The 23,369-nt window shown below is 41.0% G+C and overlaps 1 protein-coding gene across 1 annotated transcript; it reads left to right on the top strand.

The window, feature by feature from the left end:
• The first annotated feature begins 561 nt into the window (after window positions 1-561).
• On the top strand, window positions 562-17,365 carry CPO (carboxypeptidase O). Its single transcript, XM_008145237.3, has 9 exons — window positions 562-629; window positions 5,762-5,861; window positions 7,370-7,471; window positions 8,389-8,493; window positions 9,889-9,999; window positions 11,473-11,563; window positions 12,611-12,813; window positions 16,126-16,210; window positions 17,064-17,365. Exons 1-9 carry the CDS (start codon window positions 562-564, stop codon window positions 17,324-17,326), a joined length of 1,128 nt encoding a protein of 375 aa, XP_008143459.2. The 3' UTR covers window positions 17,327-17,365.
• Window positions 17,366-23,369: the final 6,004 nt, after the last annotated feature.

The following is a 23,369-nucleotide window of genomic DNA, read 5'->3' as shown; positions in this document are numbered from 1 at the left end:
TGGGAAAATCCACTTGACAAAGGCTTTTAAATGTTCTCACTGTTCAGATTTGGAGAGTCCTGGTTTTGCTTAAGAAGCTGGTCATGTGGTCTATCAGAACAAGAGAAGGCATTTGACCCCAAATAACACCTTAAATTCCAGAGGGGAATGGAGATCCTGAATAATAATCATGCCCACCATGACCAGAGCAGAAGACATACCACCTATTATGCCCAGCGACCTTGGGGAGTGAATGTGGGAAGTGGTGAGCTCCTGAATCCAGGTGATGCAGATTCCTAGAAACAAGGAAGAAAATTCTTTCTGGTGGAGCCAAAGTCTTGCGTAAATTTGGTTTTGTAGGAGAAATGAAAATTCAAATGGTAGTATTTTTCCCTATTAAGAAAAGAAACTGTTTGAGGGACATGACGGAGTTAATGAAGCCAATGCTCACATATGTTTCTGCAGAGACATCCACTTGTCTTATCTTTATTGTGGGAGCCAATCCCAGATGCATTCTCAGAGACACTTGATCCATTGACCTGTGGGAGAGGCCCCGTGTTTTCTAGCTCTGTCTGCAGAAGAATGAAGCCTCTACTTGGGACCCTTTACCTCTTGGGGATGCTGGTCCCTGGAGGGCTGGGATATGATAGGTGAGTGGGAAGTGGGAAGAGGGACTGACTATTATGATTTATGGTCTAAATGGAAACCTTTTTTCAAGATAAATGCAGCTGGATTCTCCCTACCCCAACACACCACCATAAGATGAAAATAATAAAGAACACTGAACTTTCATCATTAAACATTATTCTAATAATCTTTGAATAAATGAGTAAATATCTAATAAACATTTCATAGCACAATGTATGCTAAATGCCAATAGAAATATCATGTTTTGTGATTGAGAAAAGGGAATTAGAGTAAAAATTCTATGTCCCTCATTTACATAGTTTCTCATTAGTAAATTACATTATTGTAATTAATAAAAAAATGCTTAAAATGTCTAAAACTACCAAATAATTTCACCAAGAAATGATTACTGTTAATATTTCTGAATAGCTTTCTAGCCAATTATGTATATAATACTATTACAAAAATTTTTCTGTTAATTGTATGATAAAAATTTTCCTATGACATTTATAATTCATTTAAAACACATTACAATTGATAATAGTATTCCATCCTTGTTACCCTATAGAATATTTATTTGATTTCTACTTTGTTATTTTCACAAAAAATACCATTATAAGCATCCAGCTATAGCAATATTTTTTTGCAAAACTTTGAATATTTTCTTAATATAAGTTATAAAAATTATAATTACTGGGTCAGGAGCTGAGAAAATTATAAGAATCTTGCTGCACATTGCCAAATGGCCTTCTAGAAAAGTTACATCAGTCTACACTTCCAGCAACATTGTATGAAAGTGCTTTGTAAGTGTTTGCCAATTTGATAATTAAAAATACCAACAGATGACCTATTTTACATTTTGTTGATTTAATAAGGTTAAATATTTTTCTTGTTTATTACTCACTTTATTAGTTTATAAATTATGCATTCATGCACATTTTTGTGTTTTTTTCTTATTCATAATAAATCATAACTTCTGTAAATATGTATTTTTAAACTTTGTGTGTGTAGTATAGTTTTCATATAAATTATTATTTCCCTTGTTCATACATAACCCAGTATTTTGTTCATTTGGTATACCTCATCAAAGATTGTGTAGTTATAAAGTGTTTCCTTTTTTCTTTCATGGTTAAAATAATCTTGAACTAAACTTACTCTCACAGAACAAGTTTTTTTGCTAAGACCATCTCTCTGACCTCAACTTAGCCCTTAGCTTCATAGACAGTTTTATTTCAGATATAGAGAGTCCAGGATTTTTTGTGATGTCAAAATCTGTTTGAACATTGCCTTCTTATTTTTTCCATCAGTTTACTTGGTTTCATATAGATACTGCATTTATCTTTCCTTCTAAGATTATTTCTTTACTAGAGGCCCAATGCCCAAAATTCGTGCAAGGGGCTTGGCCCTCGCAGCCCTGGCTTCGTCCAGAAGGTCGTTCGGAAGGTAGTTTGGCTGTCCAGTCTAAATAGAATATTATGCTTTTATTATTATAGATAATTTATAGACAAAGACTCTTACAGTTTTCACAAGGCTTTGACAGAAAAAAAAATCATCCTTCTTAAACATATCAAGAGCCTTAAAACTTACACATTTGTTGACCTAGTATTCCTGCTTCTGCGAATCTAGACTGAAAAAATAAACAAAAGTATGGAAAGAATGTATGCACTGGGATGTAGCCTCACTTATAATATAAACTAGAGTCCTGATGCATGAAATTGGTGCACGGGTAGGGTCCGTAGGCCTGGCTGGCAATCAGGGCCAATCAGGGCCATCTGGCTGCTGGCCAGGGCCTTCTTTCATTCTGACCAACCCCTGGTGGTCAGCGCACATCATAGCAAGCAATTGGTCTCCCAGTCGAACTCCTGTGGGGACAATTTGCATATTAGGTTTTTATATATATAGATATCTTATTAAATATTATAATATTTGGAAACACCCTAAATGTACCATATTAGGTTATATAAATACTGACATACCTTATTTTCTGGCGTATAAGACGACTGGGCATATAGAAGATTTTCCTGGGTTAAAAAGTCGTCTTATATGCCAGAAAATATAAGAATGAAATATTCATCCTTTAGAATCCTATCTAATAAAAGAGTAATATGCAAATTGACCATCACTCCAACACACAAGATGGCCGCTCCCATGTGGACACAAGATGACTGCCACAATTTGGCCATCAGGGGAGGGCAGTTGTGGGTGATCAGGCCTTCAGGGGAGGGCAGTTGGGGGTGACCAGGCCTGCAGGGAAGGGCAGTTGTGGGCAATCAGGCCTGCGGGGGGGGGGGAAGTTGGGGGGGACCAGCCCTGCAGGGGAGGGCAGTTGGGGGGGACCAGGCCTGCATGGGAGGGCAGTTGGGGGCGACCAGGCAAGCAGGGGAGGACAGTTAGGGGTGACCAAGCTGGCAGGAGAGGGCAGTTAGGGGTGGCCAGGCCAGCAGGGGAGGGCAGTTAGGGGCAATCGGGCCAGCAGGGGAGTGGTTAGGGGGTGGTCTGGCTGGCAGGCAGAAGTGGTTAGGGGCAATCAGGCAGGCAGGCAGGTGAGCAGTTGGGAGCCAGCAGTTCTGCATTATGAGAGGGATTTCCCAGATTGGAGAGGGTGCAGGCTGGACTGAGGGACACACACACACCCCCGTGCACAAATTTTGTGCACCGGGCCTCTAGTAATGATTACGAAAAAATTTAATAGCATAGGAACATGCATCTTTTGTGCTAAAGGAAGGATGCAGAACACAAAATGTAATGAAATACTTAGAAAAATATAACAAAAAATACGCACCAAAATGGTAGGTAGTTATCTTTGTTGGTGATTTTTTCCTTTCCCTGAACTATTCTTTATTTTTCAAATATTCTACAATGAAAATGCAGTAAAGCATTTATTTAAAATAATGATCACCAAGCCCAGGTTAAATTATGAAAGTGTTTGAGCTCAGGCAGTGGGACTCAGAGAGGACAGTTCCAATAGACAGCTCCTTGTGACTACACTTGAGGAAAACATTTCAGATCTGATACCCTGACCCTAATGGGCTGTTTTCATATTCATTCCTATTTGTTAATATAAAATAATGTCCATTTTTATATGTCTCTTACCAACTCAAAATATAGATTAGCTGCCATTTTTAAACTCTTTATTCACTATGCCTGATGTAATGATGGTCAACAAAATCTACAATTAACAAAGATCACGAGTTTGTAATCTTTCTTTAAGATTATCTCATATATATCACATACTTCCGATAAAAGTATGCATCTGTAGAAATCATTGGGACTTAGGCAATATAAACCAAATGCCTTGAAAATGTTCATTCTCTTTGACCTACTAATTCTTCTTGGAATGTAGCTCAAAGAAATAATCAGAAGTGAGCAAAATGATTAATGAAAAAAGTCATTAAGTCCAGCATTACTTACACTAGCAGAAAACAAAAAAGGGAACTAGCTTTACTATCCAGCACAGATGATAATATTTAAATAAATAATGCTGTGTAATATATACTTACAATTAAATATTAGTCATTAAATATAATGTTTATAAAGAGTTTTTATGGGTTGGAGGTAATGTCTCTAGTAGAATACAGAATATAAAGAAGTGAATAGAAAATTAAATATAGATATAATCTGTACTGTGTTTAAGAAAAAAATATGCACAGATAAAAGACTGACAGGAAATATGTCGAAATATCAACAGTGCTTAACACAGAGATAGGATTATTGAAGATTATTTTTTTCTCTTTTCTATTTCTCTGTTCCTTTTTTTCTTTCTATACTTTCTTAATTTTTTAGCATAAGCATATGTTAATTTTGTAAGCAGGGAAAAACAGTTTGAAAATACTTTGCTAATGAAAGACTTATGAAACCATTCCTTACTAAGTATGTAAAATACAAAATTTGCCTCAATATTCATTAATGGTGATTTTTTTTTTTGCTTCTTTATACATTCCAGTCAAAATTTCATCAGACATTCTTTGATCTTCAGTATTTATTAATAATGTACCTCAAAGGATCATTTTCTCTTAGACATTTATTAACTCTTATTCAAAAAGAATACACAAAGTACAATAATCTTTTCATTTGATACGTGAGATGAGACTAGTGACAATTTGGGGGATTAGCTATCTTTTTCCTTCCCTCTCTACATGTATTATGCATCACCCAAGAAATTGCATAGAAATGGGGAACTGCCTTCTCTACATATACAGTTTAGACATTGCCTGAACTAAGTATTTGGATTTGTGCAGTTAAAGTATTGTGTTTCATGTAAAAGTGATAAGCACTTTTAATAACAGAGATCTTCACTTAAATTCCAGACAGTTTACTTTTCTGCATATTACATGGACCCAGTCATTCAATGCCAGGCTTAGGAAACAACAAACTCACATATTCAGCAGACGTTTGCAGGGGGAGCCAAATGTTGGTGCTTGTGCATGTCCAATTACCTTTCATTTGTCCCTTCTATATTGTGAAGTTGCCAGGGAATGTTAGCCCCATTGAAACAGGAATTCACCAGGGACCAGCCCCTGCTGTTCAGGGTACTCCTCTCCTACCACAGAGAGGACAACTGTGATAGAGAAACACCCAAACGTTTGCTGAACTGTATGAAGAAAGAAACAGGTTGCTCTGACAGTAACCCTCGGCCCCTCCCCTCCCCGATCCAACACTGTAGTGAAAGCATCGCCAATGATGTCACTTCCCCGGAGGACATGACAGGCAGGACAACTAGTGCGGGACAACAGGAGTGAGGAAGGGGAGGGCCGAAAAGATATCCTTCTCATTTGCTTCATTCCCTCTCCTCTCCCATTCCAAAAAAACACTAAAATTATTTTCTAGGGGCCTGATCATGCAAATACCATTTACCATTTTGCTCTCTTCCTAGTTCAAATCACAGATAGACAATTTTTAAAAATAGACTAATAAATGTTTCATGCCTATTTTCTAGGATATAATAAAAGTATAATTTAGCCCATGTACCAAAATCTTTAGAAAGAAAGAAAAAACACCAGGAACCTGGGATCATAGTATTTACCTTAAGGAGATAAATGGCTTTTATCCACCAGATCTTGTGCAATGCTTTCTACTATCTTTTCCACCCACCTTCCAACCCTCATGATATCCCAGTTTCTTCCCTGATTTCTGTCTGCCTTTCTTCCCTTTGCAGGTCACAAGCACAACACAGACAAGAGGTTGTGGACAAGACAGCAACTCCATGGAGCAGCCTGGAGACCTATCTCTATAACAGATACCACCCCATGGGGGAGGTGAGCAAGGACACCTGGCAGGGGTTGGCGGTGGGCACAACCTACTTTAGGATGGGTGAGGATGGTTCACTGTTCATATCCATTGACTAGAGAGGCTCAAAATATGAGATGGAGATTTGCCTGGGCATTGCCGTCAAGGAATTCCCAAAGATTACTGCACCCCGCACCCCCTCTCCCCCTCCACCCCACACACACACACCAACTACCACCATTGAAGCTATAGATCCTGGTATTCTGAAAGAAAAAGGCAAATCAGCAACAAAAAGAAAAAGGAAGAAAAGAACATACCCACCAGTTTTGCTAGTGTGAACATGGACCAGAATTAACTCTTACTCTTGCCTATCAATTCTTAACCAGTTTAAGCAGGGCAAGGCAATGTGTATATGGGTGTGGGATTTGGGGTGGAGAAGCCTTCTGACTCATGATTATCTGAAAATGTGATATTTCTTGTAGGATGCAAGAGGCAGACTCAGCAGTTCTTTAGAGAAGAAAACTTTTTTCAAAAAAATATTTGCATTGCTACAGCAAATAGACTAATAAATGTTTTGGTGATTTCCAAAACTAGTTACAGTAAAACATTAGCTACTATACATTCAAATAGTGGGGGGGGGGGGGAGAGAAGGGAGGAGTATGTGTGACATTATGCAAAACTTTTGAAATATACACTTTAAAAAACAGAATTGCGGGATTAAAGGATATGCACATCTAAATTTTTATATAAATATACAAGTTGCCCTCCAAACAGGCTTTACCACTAGTTTCTCAATATTTGGGAATACATTAATATTTTCCAGACATTTTTTCAAATAGTACAAGAAAGATTTTAAAGTATGGGAGGTATCCTATCACATCCTGATGACTGTTTAATATTTCATGCTTGTGAACTCCAGTCACTTTTATAGAACCCCGAGTTATTGACTTACAAGGCAAAAATGTAAGACCCTTCTTTTCTAAGCATGGTGTAAAACTTGTAATTAAATCAATGTCCATTCAGGTCTGCCCAGTTTAATCTAAGTGATTAAATTGAGCTTGATTTAGAAACTTCTGTTGGCATATTCTATGAAGGGCTTACCCAGCTCTTCTCTAAACTTGGAACCGGGGACATTAGCAAAGGATATTGTTGAGATCCATAAAGACTGAAAAAAAAAATCGCACAAAATAAGCCTGACCTTGAATTTCTGGCATGACTGGGTGTCACATGGAAGCTAAGCCTCCTGGCCCTTTGAAGGATGTGTTATTGTTATAGTATTTCTGAAGTTCTCAGTAACTTCTCTGTAAAGTTCAATAGAGTATCTTAAGACTTATGGCAGAGTAGTACTTTAAAGAAAATGGGAGAGGGTAGGTAATAATTTACTGGTTTCATATTTTAGCTTGTTTAGCACACAGCTGTTGTAATGTAGAGCAAAGCGTACAGAATGCAGTATCTTAATGAAAGAAGCCGTTATCTTAATTAGAAGTGAGCAAACCATCTTCTGATTGATAGCTGCAGTCCTCCCTGGCTGTTTCAGATCTATCAGTGGATGAGCCTGATAAGGGAGAAGTACACGGAAGTGGTGACACAGCATTTCCTAGGAATGACCTATGAGGCGCGGCCCATGTATTATTTGAAGGTGAGTGAGAAGGCTGAGAATTGCCTCACTGAGCAAGAGGGGTTTCTCCACTGAATCCAGGAATATTTGTTTACTATTCAGCAACTCTAGTCAGAAATGTAGATAAGGTCAAAAGAGGCAGTGCAGAAAGACTGCCTTTTCCACCCCAAACTAGACTTTTAAAATTCAAAACTTGTAAAGGCATTAATTATCTGGTTGGAATCAAGTTCTAGGGTAAAGAGAATTTGCAAACAGTAAGGCCCAGAAATAGAAGAGCTCAGTCCTTTGTTGCCTCCACGCTAGGCCTCCCTCATTCCCACTGAGACTGAGGAACTTAGAATCCTTGGTCATGGAGCTGGACAGGGCCTTAGACATTTTGGCTGAGGGCTGACTCTGTGAGGGCCCGGGTACTTCCATGCTTGCACAGAGGTGGGAGAGAACGGACTCTGTAAGGGAAAATCCCCCACTCATAGGTCAGCCAGAGCCCATTCACCTGTCATGTGTATCTTGAGTTTTTAAAATATACAGTGTTCTTTTGAAAAATATTTAAAAATCATAGAAAATCTTTAGTTTTAGTTCTTTCATTTTATAATGGAGGAAACCAAAACCCAGAGAGGTGAAGTAACTTGTACAAGGCCACACAGCCAGATAATAGCATAGTCGTGGGGATAACCCAGTCTCCAGCCTCTCTATCTCTGGCTTTTGGTGGGGGACATGAGGACTCAGCACGTGGTCCTAAGCACAACGGCCAAGGTCACAGACAGGAGAGCAAGATGTGCCAAGGAAGAGTCATATTGTGTGTATCTCTGGCAGCATCCTTGCCTCAGGCTTGAAACCACGCAATGGAGTAAGAAAGGGAATAAAATCCTGATAACTTTGCACAGTGGCTTACAATCATAAGTGACTGTTTGGTAATAGAGCACGGATGTTCCCTCCAGATCAGCCAACCATCCAGTAACCCCAAGAAGATCATTTGGATGGACTGTGGAATTCACGCCAGGGAATGGATTGCCCCTGCTTTTTGCCAGTGGTTTGTGAGAGAAGTAAGTGTCTTTAGCTTCCTCATAATGGTTAACTACCCCACAAAATACCTGTCATGTCTTGGCTATGTAGAAAGCCTGCTTCATTCACATGTTGGCATGGAAACTCTCTACTGAGCTACTCCTTCTCCCCAAGGGAAATGGAATTAATAAGTATCTGCCTTGAAAAGTGAGGTATTCTGATTTCTTTCCAGTACATTCAAAATTATTTTTATTGGAAGACAAACATATCTAAATGCAGAAGAAACTATGTCTTGGAAGTCAGAGATGACTGAATCGTGGTTCTGCCTTTTCAAATAGTCTTGGGCAAATTTTCTAACACTAGAACTCCTACTTTTTCACCTGTGAAAGGGGCATAAAATGACTATTTCAGGGGTCTGTTGTGTGGATTAAGAGAGTAGCATATGAAAAATACCTAGCACAATTAAATTTTGCTTATTACCTATACCCCTCCCTTGAAGAGAATAAAGAACCTTTAAAAATAATATAGACAGAGAAGCACTGATCAGACCATCAAACCTCAGAGGGAAGGTAGGGGAGGATGGGGGCAAGGGGGAGAGATCAACCAAAGGACTTGTATGCATGTATATAAGCCTAACCAATGGACACAGACACCAGGGGGGTGAGGGCATGAGTGTGTATGTGGTGGGGAGGGAGGGAGAAATGGGGAGATAAGGACACATATGTAATACCTTAACAAATAAAGAAAAAAAATTATTAAAATAAATAAATAAATAAATAAATAAATAAATAAATAAATAAAAGTAATATATTGTTTGTGTCAGTCTTTTCAGAAACCCAAACATAAAGAATTTAACCCACAAAGAGTTCTCAAGTGGTTCCTAGGCCAACAGCATCCACATACCTGGGATCTTGTTAGAAATGCCAGTTCTCGCCCTAGCTGGTTTGGCTCAGTGGATAGAGCGTCCACCTGTGGACTGAAGGGTCCCAGGTTCAATTCCGGTCAAAGGCACATGCCTGGGTTTCGGGCTCAATCCCCAGTAGCGGGTGTGCAGGAGGCAGCCGATCAATGATTCTCTCTCACCATTGATGTTTCTATCTCTCTCTCCCTCTCCCTTCCTCTCTGAAATCAATAAAAATATATTTTTTTAAAAAAAGAAATGCCAGTTCTCAGGCTCCACCTCAGACATAGTGACTTTGGAGTGGGGGAGTAGGAAGGGGTGGAGCCAGGAAATCTGTGTTGTAACAAAGCCTCCAGGCGATTATGACGCACACTGATATTTGAGAACCACCACCATAACCAAGAGGCTACTGAGGAGGATTGGAGAGTGGAGGTTGTAGTCATCTCTTATGATTACGTTAAAATCACTTTAAAGATTAAAAGAGAAAAGACCTCTTCCTAGGATGTTTCCAAATGTTTCTCTCTTACATTTCCAGATTCTACAAAACTATCAAGACAACTCAAGGATAAGAAGGCTCCTTAGGAACCTGGACTTCTACGTGCTTCCAGTGCTTAACATAGACGGCTATATCTATACTTGGACAACTGTGAGTACATCGAGTTTGGTCCTGGGAAGACTTCATAAACTAGATATTGACTCAGGTTCATTTTTCTGATCTCAGTCGTTGCAGTTATAAAAGGTTTTGTGGCCATACAAAGAAAGAAATGCTGTTTGAGATAAAACTCAACCTAAGATATTTAAGCCAACATTCTAAGGTCAGCACTGAAGAAGCCTTTTTAGAGTTGAAGTCCAACACATTTTGTTTTATTTTGTTTTGACATATTCCTTGTTTTTCAACCAGACAAATTTTCTCTAACTCCATCACCTTGAAGTTTGTGAGTTGCCTACCACTTGATTGGTCTTATCCTATATAATAAAAGCGTAGGTGGCACCACCCATGACATCATCACAAGATGGCCACCACAAGATGGCCACCACAAGATGACTGGCAGGGGAGGGCAGTTGGGGGAAAACAGGCCAGCAGGGGAGGGCAGTTGGGGGTGACCAGGCTGGCAGGGGAGCAGTTAGGTGTCAATCAGGCTGGCAGAGGAGCAGATAGAGGGTGATCAGACTGGCAGGCAGAAGTGGTTAGGGGCAATCCAGCAGGCAGGCAGGAGAGTGGTTAGGAGCCAGCAGTCCCGGATTGTAAGAGGAATGTCCGACTGCCGGTTTAGGCTTGATCCCACAGGGGTCCCAGATTGGAGAGGGTGCAGGCCGGGCTGAGGGACACATACATGAATTTCATGCACCAGGCCTCTAGTATTGGTATAAAATTCCTACATCACCTTCTGTCCACCTCTAGGAGCACGAGGGACACAAATGATGTGTAAATACTAACCCAGCCTTCATTTTTCATTGTGATCATTCACATTGGGGGCAAACTTTTCATAAAGCTTTTCATTTATTGGACAAGTTCCTCTTTATAATGCTTCTAAAGCATATTTATTCCACAAATAAGAGCCCCTGTTTCTAGAGAATATTCATTCCTGCCCAGCCTCCTGCACTCACTACCCCCAAGGTCCCTCATGGGACCCCCATATCTGCAATAGCCTTTCGCCTAGTATGGGAATGAAGCCCTTCCCTCTGAGCTTGTCTGGCGAAACGTGTCTTTATCCTCATCTCCACGCATCAGTCTTCTGCTTCCAAAGCTGTGCAGAGACCGACTCTGATACATCTGGAACAGCCTTGCTCCATCTGCCGAGCTATTTCCCTTTCATCCTGTATCACTTGGACCTAAAAAATGATTCTCTGATCACATCCACCAAGCACTGCTAATCTACTCGTGAGGAAAATGCTAAACGACTCCCTCCAATTTGGAGATTTATAATATTCCTGCTATTGGGGGTTGGTAGCCTATCTGTAAGACTAAACATTACACGTGCAAGCTTCATCATGTTAAAGGCAAGTTCTTCCAGACAATCCTAGGAATGATTTTTCATATTTGAGGACCACCCATCATTACTAACACTGTGATTTATGAGACCTTAGAATGGCAACATCCCTATGTTCCTCTGTACAGGATCGGCTTTGGAGGAAATCCCGTTCATCCCATAATAATGGCACATGTTTTGGGACAGATCTCAACCGAAATTTCAATGTATCCTGGTGTAGTAAGTATATGTTTAGTAGATAAATTAATGAAGAAAAAATGGAGAAGCCATGAAAGAGGTGAATTACTAGAGATATAACTTTTGAAAAGAAACATCTAAGCTTGCTGGGATTCCTGTTCTGTGTGTCCCCTCTAAACTTTAGAGTCTAAAGGGATGATATTAAAAAACAGCAACATTCAAGTACAGGACTCTCTTCAAGGGAGGTTGGCTGAGGGCAAGGAAGACCTAGACCAGTGTCACTATGTTTGAAACCCGTTGCTTTGTTTCAAAATATATGAATTATCATAAAGAGAAGAAAAAGCAGAGAACGAACCTTGCAGTTTATTTTATAGCAGGAGGGCAGATGTAAGCAAGGTCAACATTTTCTTCTCCTGAAGGCATATTCAGGTTTCTGAATCTCAACATGCCCCCATGAATAGGAAGGAAATAACGAGGTAGGAATGGTTAAGAGCAGTCCGGATTAAAAACCAAATGATATGAGTTAAAATTCAGACTTAGTGACTGTGTGATCTTGGAAAAATTGCTTCATTTCCCTGTTTGAGTTTCCTCTTATTTAAATGTGGCCCATAATAATACCATCCTATCGGTAGGTTGTTGTGAGGATTAAATGAGATGCCACATAGGACTTGCAAAATAGCTCTAAGAAGACTCCTAGCAGTAGGACAGTGAGAGAGAAACTTAGGCCAACAAGACTATGTCAGAGTCTGACCTTGGGAAACTGAGAACTGGCTCCCAACCATGTGTTTCATGATCCAGCACAAGTTTAAGTTCATGATGACCGAAAATGCCATTCCATCTTACATCTTCCTTCCCAGGCCACGTGAGCATGGGGTTGATTTCTACACCCAAATGTCAGCCCTTCTGCCTTTCTGAGTTCCTCCTTGAATGATGATGATCCAAGTTGACTCATGTAACCGGAACTAACTGAGACAAGCAAGGTCAAGCCCCGAGTCCACCCTCAGGTGCCCTGAGTAAGGATGAGTCCTTACCCTTTGTGGGCTCTAAACAGATCACGATGCCTTCCTTGTGGTTCCCTGTATATTCCAGGTATTGGCGCATCTAAGAACTGCACAGATTCAACGTTCTGCGGGACAGAACCAGCGTCTGAACCTGAAACTAAAGCTGTTTCCAGCTTTATAGAGAGCAAGAAAGAGGACATTGTCTGCTTCCTGACCATACACTCGTATGGGCAGCTCATTCTCATGCCTTATGGCTACACCAAAAATAAACCCAGTAACTACGAAGAACTGGTAAGACCTGAGCACCCAAGGCTTTAGACGAGAAACCACAGTAGAACTTCTGCTTTTCTTTCCCTGATTTCTGTTTCCTAGATTTTTGGCTCCAGCCCTGCTTTGTTCTCTCTGTTCTTTCTTATTTTATCTCTCCTGCTTTTTACACCTTGCTAGCCGCCTGCTGGGAAGGTTTCAGGTTAAATGCCGCTCTACTTTCATTAATTAACTACCTGTTTCACAAAATGTCAAGTTGGGAGACATCTTAGGTATTCGTCTATAATATAAATGAGATGATTATGTTAATAATCTGCAGGAACGTGCTCTCATTGTTGTCAATTCTCTTGATGCTCCGTTCAGCAATTATGGCTTTTGAACCGTGCTTTAAAGAACTCGCCAGCTGTGAGTGGAATATGGTGTATCTAAAATAACATGGCTAAATAATATCTGCGCTCTTCTCTGCTAAACACAATGCTTTATTTTCTTCTAAATGCGTGCCTCTAGTACTTGCCTAGGAGTATTGTAAGGGGAAGTGCCAGTGGAACCCAGGCCGGGGCAGGGAAAGTGAGCTTCATCTCATCCGGGTCCTTCTCTGAGCTGTGTTTACCTGACCATCAGTGGGTGGAATTGCTGAAAAGGACTAGGCTCTTTGCCCTTTGGTGAACCTGAGGACAACAGACAAAGGCCAAGGGAGAGTAAATTGAGGATTGTAATATTTGTATCTTTTTTAAAAATTATTTTTTCATTTTTAATTGTATAAAATACATATAACACAAAACTTACTATCTTAACTATTTTTAAGCAGTTATGTATTCACATTATTATGCAACCGATCTCTGAAACTTTTTATCTTGCGTAACTGAAACTCTATACCCATTAAACAACAGTCCCTGACCTTTGGCCCCTGGAAATCACCATGCTTCTTTCTTTTTCTGTGAGTTTGATTACTCTAGATATCTCATATCCGTGGAATCATACATTATCAGTCTTTTTGTGACTGGTTTATTTCACTTTGCATGATGTTCATTCATGTTGTATCATGTGTCAAAATTTCCTTCCTTTTTAAGGCTGAATCATATTATATTGTATGTATAGAACACATTTTCTTTGTCTGTTTACCTATCAATGGACATCTGAATTGTTTTCACTTTTTGGCTATTTTGGAAAATGCTACTATGAACATAGGAGTACAATATCTCCTGAAATTTCACTTTCAGTCTCTTTGGGTATATAACCAGAAGTGGATGCAGCATATGGTAATTCTATTTTTAATTTTTTTGAGGAACCATCAAACTGGTTTCCATAGCAGTGACACCATTTTCCATTCCCATCAACAGTGTGCAAGTGTTCCAAATTTTCCACATTCTGACCACCACTTGTTATCTTATGCTTATATTTTTTATTTTTTTAAAACAAATTATCTGTTATCAATACATACCGGGATGGATGGGAACTAAGCTTACTCCATTCTTAAGATCACAGAGGCCTGGGCACCCATGAGTTCTCTCACACATCCTGTCCCTCTCCCACTGGAGCATGGCCCATAAAACATCTCTGGGCAGAAAAAAGAAAACCCTCTATAGAGCTTTGCTGAAGGGAGCCTTCCCCCAGGAGTCAAAAATATCTAGCAGTACTCCAATATCTTCCTTTCAATGTTTTCGGACACTTGTACCACATGATCATTTTGCAAGATGTGGGAATAATGAACATTTGCCTTGGACTTTACAATTTACAAAGAGATTTTACAGCCATTCTCCCATCTGACCCTTATGACAATATAATAAGTTCACTTTGGAGACGTGGGAATTGAGACCTTGAGTTAGTTCTGTTCCCAGAGCTCCTATAGACAGTGAGTGGTGGAGTCAGGGCTGGAACGCATGTCTTCAGACTCCAGAGGTCACCATTCATCTGACTGCTTCACACTGGCTCAGAAGTGTCTACAACTTCTAGGAATTATATCCCTTTAGATTCTTATTCCACTGTGTCCTATTTCTCCCTCACTTCTTGGCCCTAGAAGTTCCATTTCTTCATTTAAGAAGTCTGCAGAAACAGGGATTTCAGATGAGAAGCCCAAAACTCTCCTTATTCTCCGGTTTCTGTGGAATTTGTCATGGCTGTCTACTTTCTACTGAAAGGGATCTGTGACAAACACAAATGAACCACCAAAGACAGGCCATTGTAGATCTTTGATAGGACAGGCCTTGCACTAGCAGAGAAAAAGAGGCCCATTATACCCCAGTATTTTTCTAGGGAATTTCATTCCCTTCTTGGTTCAGCAAAACAGATACTACGTGACCATTTTGCAAGGTTTGTGCTGCTGATTGGCCATCTGGTTAGAGCCCTCTGGCCACAGGCTAGAGGGGGCAAGAAGGCAGGAGGGCCTTGGGGCCCTGAGTTCACCATTACTGGAAGGTAACTAACACTAAGCTGTGAATTATGGACAACCTTTTAGTACTATGCAAAAATTGGCACACTGAGTTAATTTTGTACCTCTTACAGTCTCAGGTGCTGAAGAGTTAGCATGAACATTCATCTCAAGAATTTTCAATAAAAAGACAGTGTAAAAATTTTCCCACCTTTTCTCAACCTAACTGAAGCTAGCTAGCTTCACTAGGTTCTTATGAGTAAGCTTTGACAAAGTGCACACAGACACAGAATCAAGACAACTGTTCAAGGAGGTTTCCACTTCTACTATTATTTACAGCTACTGAGTCTGGTAATTAATCTCTATATATTTACAAAACCAAAATGTGTAGAAATCATGATAAATATTATGCTGCATGATAGACAACTTGGCAATCATTATGTAGAGGAAACATGACTATATATAGCCCTGTTCTAAACTGCTCTGAAATTAGAATAGCTATAAGAATTCTAATGTTTTAGGTGTTGACATTCTTTCCATTTGAACTCTTCCCATACCAACCCTGTATCCTATCTCAAACTCCACCCTCCCACATACATGCCAAGGCCTTAATCAACCACCTTAGAAGACTATTGTCATAGTCCATTTCAGAGGTAATGCAACTGATATAAGATGATGGCACTGGCAATAAAACTTGGTAGTAACTATTTGAAAGAAGAAGTGTCTAAGATGATTTTACATGTGTTTGGAGGAACATGATAAGCCAGAAATATGAAAATCCTTCACTTATTGGGTTTGAATGTGTTGAGTCTGAAGTGCCAGCAGACTACCTAGGTATAGATGTCCAACCGGAAGTGAGAAAGATGGTCTGGAACTCTCAAGATGTATTTGGACAAAATACCAAACCCTCTGGATTTTTTATTTTATTTTTAACACCAGATATCTGTCTCTGCATTTCCCACCTCCAGATCCAAGTTGGACAGAAGGCAGCAAATGCACTGAAAGCAAAGCATGGAACCAATTATAGAGTTGGATCGAGTATAGATATTTTATGTAAGTATCTTTTTTTCGCTTCTTCAATAGTCTCTGAGGCACAAAAGAAGTCCGTGGACTTTGGGGAATGGGATGGACGGAAGAGGGAGAGAAGAGTTCCTCAACAGGAATTTCTACAAATAAAAATGACCCAAGATAAAAGGGAGTCTGTTCCAATCCGGAATTATATTCTCTAGGGATAAGGTGTGAACTCAAAGAAAAATTAATATGCTGGCTAAGACCAGAACTCCCCCTGGCTTCAGTTAAAAAGAACTGGCAGGGAGAAGACACAGGAGTTAGCAGGAAGGACGTTTTCCAGTGATGCTTGGTCAGTTGATTCAGTTCCCAGAGAACCCACCAGGCGAAGAAAACAGCAGGTGGGGCCTGGAGAAAAGATCTAAAAAAGGAAAGAATTTAGTTGAAAGAAGTGTGCACTGGTTTTCCCCACCGCCACCCACCTCCTCCTCCACCCAGCAGAGGACCACCTAGATAGTATTTGCATAATATTTTCCTGATGGTCATTTTGTTCCTGTTCCTTTATATGTCAGTTTCTTCTTGTCTTAACATATTAGATGGTCCAATCTTTGATGCATCTCAGAAACCAAACCTTTGCTATATACCAGGCATAATCCTAGGTGCTGTTGAAGGGGGAGGAGGGGAAGATAGAGAGGTCAAATAAGATGTAATCACTGCCCTACATGGGGCTTAATGTCAAGGAGAGGGAGAAGACAGCTATCCATGACACCCTCACATGGAGTTGTTTGTGTTTTTTTGGATTGAACCTTTATCCCAGAAAGGGCTTATAATGGGATTTAAAGAAATCTGTGCTTTCACTATACAATTTCTAACTCTGCCTTCATGGTTTCATTTGTAGATGCCACATCAGGGTCTTCAAGAGACTGGGCTCGGGACATTGGGATCCCCTTCTCATACACATTTGAGCTGAGAGACAATGGTACATACGGGTTTGTTCTGCCAGAAGCTCAGATTCAAGCCACCTGCGAGGAGACCATGGCGGCTGTGCTCTCCATCCTGGATGATGTGTATGAGAAATACTGGTACTCAAACAGTGCTGGAAAGGTGACATCGACCACTGCGGTGCTGAGCCTGCTGATGTCCTTCAGGTCTCTTTTCTAAGTACATCCCACCCAGGCCTGCTCAGCCCCAATGACCTCATATGGTTGCAGAGAATGTGTTTGTCTGTGGTCAGAGAGGAACCAAATAATTTAACTAAAAATGCTTTCTGTTTCAATAAAGATAAGTCATGTTTGAATTGTAATGTTTGGTTTGCTCATCATTAATTTTTTTATTACTTAAAAAGAGTATAATATTAGTTATTGCGACAGTAATGCTGCAAACCAAACCACGCCAAAACTCAATGGCTCGTGAATCTATGGGTCAGTTAGGGTCAGCTTTGCTGATCTTGGCTGTGTTCACTTATACGTCTGTGATCAGTTTCAGGGCAGCTGCCTTGGGGTTTAGAGATTTTTTTTTCCTATCTAAAATATTTGAAAATTTGCTTGTGCCTTAAAAACAAAAGATAAATTATATAATCAGAAGATAAGTTATATAATCCCTCTATATAGCTGTTGCTGGTTTTGTTTTTTATTTACTTAAACAAATTTTTTAAAGAATCTACTGAGTAGATTTTGCTAAACTCTAGGGTTGTAATGGTGAATAAGGTGGACATAGTTCCTGTCCTCTTGGAATTTCTATCCCAATGGGGGTGGTAGCCATAAATAATTGGAATGGACACACTGCTGCAGCTCAGGAGGCCATAATAATCTCAAACACAAGTAAATAAACTAAATATTGAAGCTTGTGACAGGTGCTTTGAGAGAAATGATGAGTAATTAGAGAGGTGAGCAAGGGCCAGATTGTATGTTCACAGGCACACAGGCATTTAATTGCGCTCTCTTGTCCTATTAAATCGCAAGGGTTCTTAAGACAGCATCATTTCCTGTGCATCGCTATGTGACACCTCGAAATGGTGCTAAGCATTGTCGGGCTTTGAACAAGTGTTGTAGCTGTGGCTGACTGACAGGGCATCCTTGGATGTTCAGTCACCCATTTCCAAATTTCCTTGTTGGTCACAGTCACAATACACTTCCTGGTTGTAACCCTTCTATTGCCTTTCTTTGTCTTCTTCATTTCTTCGCATTTTGCCGTGTGTGGCTGATAAGGGTCAGAAAGGAAAATGTCAGGGGCAATGAGGCTTAATGAATCAGAGACCAGCTATTTACATAAAAATGCCAACTCCACAACCGTAGCATTGTCAGAAGAAAAGGGTTGGGTTTCTCCAACGGTCCGCCAGGAGAGAAGGAAGTAGTGTGGCCACCAATGTCATATTGAAGGAGAAAACAGCGGAGCTGTGCCTAGAGATTCCGGGTATGAGTTTTAACCTAGCCAGTGTTTTAGTTTCAAAGACTGTCTCTTAACAATTTGGACCTCTGAGTACTATAGGAGTTCTGATTTACAAAGCTTAATTCATGTCTAAAGACTGGGCCCATGGCCAAATAAAGTTAGAAGAGAACAGATGGAAATGCAAGTGATCAGCTTACCTATAATCTCCCACATGGATTCTTTCAAGAGTCTAGGACACATCATAACTTTCTTGGGGGACTTCACATGGCTCTAGATATGGGAAACTAAGGACCATGACATGTTTGTTACTTCCTGTGATAGGATCCTAAAAGCAAAGGTAGGTAGATGAGGAATGACCATACTGATCTTTTTTTATGGATGTTTTCAACTTCTTGGTCTTAAACAGTAATGGTTTGGGAGAATTTCACAACTGTTGCAACTAACACAATCTTGAGAGAGTATTCTATGCTGTGGCTTTCTGCGGGCCTGAGATTCAACCTCACCCCACTTTAAAGCTAAGAAGTTAGCTTGTTGCTGTTTCATGGATGTTAGAAGACATGAGACTCCTGAGTCAAAGAAAAAGGACCTTATTATTCATAGCCCAGGAAGCAGCATGAGCATCATGCTCCCAAGTTCCTCTTGCTCCTGGGCAGGTGATACAAAGAGCCCAGGTAATATCTTCCAATGCAGTGAGTTGTGTTACGGGAGAAAACCACTGAGCTCATGGACTTCACTGTTTTTTTTATTTTATTTTTTTATGTTTTTATTGATTTCAAAGAGGAAGAGAGAGGAAGGTAGAGAGATAGAAACATCAATGATGAGAGAGAATCATTGATCAGCTGCCTCCTACATGCCCCCTACTGGGGATCAAGCCCGCAACCCAGGCATGTGCCCTTGACCAGAATTGAACCCAGGACCCTTCAGTTCATAGGCTGATGCTCTATCCACTGAGCCAAACTGGCTAGGGCTTCACGGCTATAATGGGATACACTGCCCAAATTACTACTTAAAAATGATTTTGAATCTCAGAATATTTGACACATGTCAATATAGATGCTCAGAAGACTAAGTGGGATATTCTGCTCATGTGCTCTGAAGTCGAGACCTAAAATATGAGCAAGTATTCTCTCTGTAAATAGTGAACATTGGTAATTGTAATGTATTGTTACAGTTGCAACCACCTTTTCTGTCCAATTTCTTATTCTTCTATCATGTCATCTCATTAATAGTTTTCATCTCCTATGCTCATTTGTTTGTCTACATTAATCCACTCAGCCTTTGGAGGGACAAGCTGAGTTTTAAGGCAACAATAGTGGCCCTTTGTTAAGTTGCCATGATACAACATAGTAAATAACTTGGGTTTTAAAGCCAGGCTACTTTGGTTCATATTCCAACCTTGCCTCTTAGCTAGTTTGGGTTCTAGCTCTTCACCCTTTCCTAATATCCACTTTGCCATGATTTCATGCTTGACTTTGGGCTTACCCATGTGACTTGCTTTGGCTGATTTTTATACAGGTGGAAGTGTCCCTGTGTGCCTAAGACTTAAGTAGCCTCACGTGTCTCACTTTGCTACTTTCATCTCTACCACCACCGTAGGAAGAACATACCCTACCCAGCCCCTGGTCCAAGAAGAATGGAAGACACAAGGAACAGAATCACGCTCGCTGAGTCATGCTTAGTCAGTCAACCTCCTGCAGGCCCAGAGACGCATGGCCTGAATGTGCTACCGTCGTGCGCTGCTGAGAGCTCACAGTTGTTTGTTACACAGCGCTATTGCAGCAATAGCTCATTGGATCTTCTTTCAATTTGTGAATTTTCTCTCAAATAATCTGAAAAGAAAGGATCTTAATTGTACCTTTTTATAGGGTTGTTGAGGAGAGTGAATGAGACAATGCATATGCCGTGCTAAACAAACTGATACACAAGAACCAATCACCACTTACCTGTTATTGTTATTACCATGTGCCAAGTTTATGTTCATTATTTTTACCTCTGAGTGCTTCAATTTTCCCATCTGCTGAGAGAAATGAGTTTTAAATTGGTGAAATACCAAAGAAACAAAAAAATAAGAAAATTACTATATAAATATGAGACTGCAGCATTTCTATCACTTTCAGAGAAAGAAGCAAGAGTGAGAGCCCAGGGACCTGCTGACGTGTCCCAGGCAGAAGAAGAGCTGGAGGGTGAAAACTTGTTTGGAACCTCAAATCAGAAACTGCGCACGTGGCCACACAGCCTCTGCCTACAGATTAGGGAGGGAAGGCAAAGGGCTTCCTTCCAGGAACTGACAGTTGAGGTGAAAATAAGGGGCCAAAGACACAGCGTTGGGTTGGAAGCCTGAATCCCGGGAACCAGTCCTGTGTGTCTCTATTATACGATGTTGATGCCGTTCATACGATTCATCTCACTTTTGTGCCATGAGGTTTGCACCTTATTTCATAAACTACAGTCCCCCCTGGCACCACCAGGACCTTGTCAGAAGAGGGATGTCTGACTTTCCTGCCATGTGGAAGGCTGTTTCCAAATCACGTTTATTAGGGCTGCTCTCCAGGGGTAAAGACAAAGAACATGTCCAAGCAGGTGCCATGCAGACCCTTTGTTTTCCTGGAGCCAGGCTAAAGCAGCGTCTTATCAGAGCTTTCCAGATGTGTGCCTCTGCAAATCCGGGAGTTTTAAAGGATGAGCATTTAAACCTGCTTTCAATACGAGGCCAGGGAGTGGAAGAGAAGGGAAAATACTATACACATGGCCATTCGTTGTCGATAGCAACCCAAGGGTCAGCTCATTTGCAAATATTCCTGTGGCCCCCACTCTGCCTCAAAATAACCAGGAGGCCCCAAACTTTAAACGTAGGCTAGCAAAGAAGTCTAGCTACCAAAGTCATTTTTAATTGAGTGCTGATAAGATCGCTTCGGCTTTGGCGATGATGGTGATGAAGCCCCCGGACTGTACTGAATCACACCCACAAGGTGTATGCACTTTTCTGAGGAAAGGATACATCAGTTTTTAGATTTTTCAAAGTGTCTTCCAAAAGATAAGGACTGCTGATTTAGTGGGACACTAGTGGAATTTAAGCAATTCAGTTAACTAACTGAAATCAATGAAGTCAGTTAATGACAATGTTTCTTATTTGTCTGTATGCAGATAATCATTTACTCCGTATTTCAAAGGCAAGCTGTTGGTAAAGAAATCCCTTATGCCATCTTGTTCATGATGATGGGGATAGCTGCCCCAATGTATTTTGTTCCAGCCAAAACTCGACAATGAACCCGCTCTAATCAGTAAAGTTGTGTTTCAGAAAACCCACGGAGCCTCTCAGACACAGTCAGGCACAGGCCTTTATATGCTGTGAGTTTAAATGGAAACTCAGAGGGGCTTTTCTGTATTATCGGTACTTTCTGAAGATATCTCCTTAGTGACCCCAACTCGCCTGTAAGGCAAAATCTCAGTAAAGAATTGCTCTGGAGCAAAGGGGCAGAAGAACTCAGGGGGGTGGTCTCCTCTCTGGGGCTCAGCCTGAGCAGGTGACTTCTGCCCCAAGGTCCTCGGTACCATCCCTAACGGTATGAATAGGTTGCGGCTCCTTCGGAAGATCCTGAGGGCAGGACTGCACTGTGCCAGGTGCTCACTTACAGAGATTGGCGTCTGCTACCAGTGGCCTCCCCAACCTCGTTATTTGTTTTTAATTTTATTTATTTTTAAATATATTTTTGTTGATTTCTGAGAAGAAGGAAGAGGAAGAGAGAGATAGAAACATCAATGATGAGAGAATCATTGATTGGCTGCCTCTTGCTCGCCCCCTACTGGGGATTGAGCCTGCAACCCAGGCATGTGCCCTTGACTGGATCGAACCCGAGACCCTTCAGTCTGCAGGCTGGCGCTCTATCCACTGAGCCAAACCAGCTAGGGCTAGTGACTTGTTTTTAATTAAAATGACAATTTCAACTCCTTTTGGTGTCCTTCAGGAGTTGGCACATTCCAATTGGAAGGGGCCAGAGAGGATGGCTCTGTGCTCCCAGATATTCAGTGCTAAAGACAGACCCTGACCAAGGCTTTGTTTTCCCACTGGTGGCATCAGAGGGGCCAGGACGCAGGCCTCGCATGCAGAGGGTTTTCCAGGAGGTGGCAGTGCACTCTAAGGCTGGATCCGGGCTGCGCCTGCCCTCCGCATCCACCAAAGAATATTGTAATTGAGACATAACATTATAATGCATTCCAGGCCACACAGCCGCTCGAGTGTCACCTCGAAATGCTTCTTCCCTGCCTCAAAGTCACTGTAAACTGGGTGAGAGATGGAAGTGAGACTGGGGGTGTGGGGGAAATGGGAGGGGCCACGCCTGGTGCTGCTGGTGGTGGAGTTTCAATGCCTCCAGGCTGAGAGCTATCCTGATACATATTTACCACTGTTCCTGGGCTCACCTTTGAAGACCATTAAAAGGAAATTGGAGGACGTGTATTGTCTGCATTTTAATTTCCAGGTTTACAAGAAATATTTTATTATTCCAATTCAGGGGGATAAAAAAACATCCTTCCTTTTTAAATGAAAGGTCTCCTTGTTCAGGGTGAAGAGCATAGCCAATCAGTCTCTCTCCCAAGAGGCAGGGCTGTTCTGAGGCTGGCCCTAGGTTCCAGGCAGCCAGGGGGATGGCGAGGTGGGTGATGGGGAGGAGGGGCAGGAAGGAGAATACTGGCTATTGGCAGAATCACTGTGTCAACACACACACACACACACACACACACACACACACACACACACACGTAGGAAATGTCTTCATGCTGATTGCATTACTAGTGAGACAGACAGATACTGGAATTC

The sequence above is a fragment of the Eptesicus fuscus genome, chromosome 11, assembly GCF_027574615.1.
Source record: "Eptesicus fuscus isolate TK198812 chromosome 11, DD_ASM_mEF_20220401, whole genome shotgun sequence".
NCBI lineage: Eukaryota > Metazoa > Chordata > Mammalia > Chiroptera > Vespertilionidae > Eptesicus > Eptesicus fuscus.
Note: the sequence above shows the minus strand (reverse complement) of the source record. Positions and strands in the feature narration are given on the sequence as shown.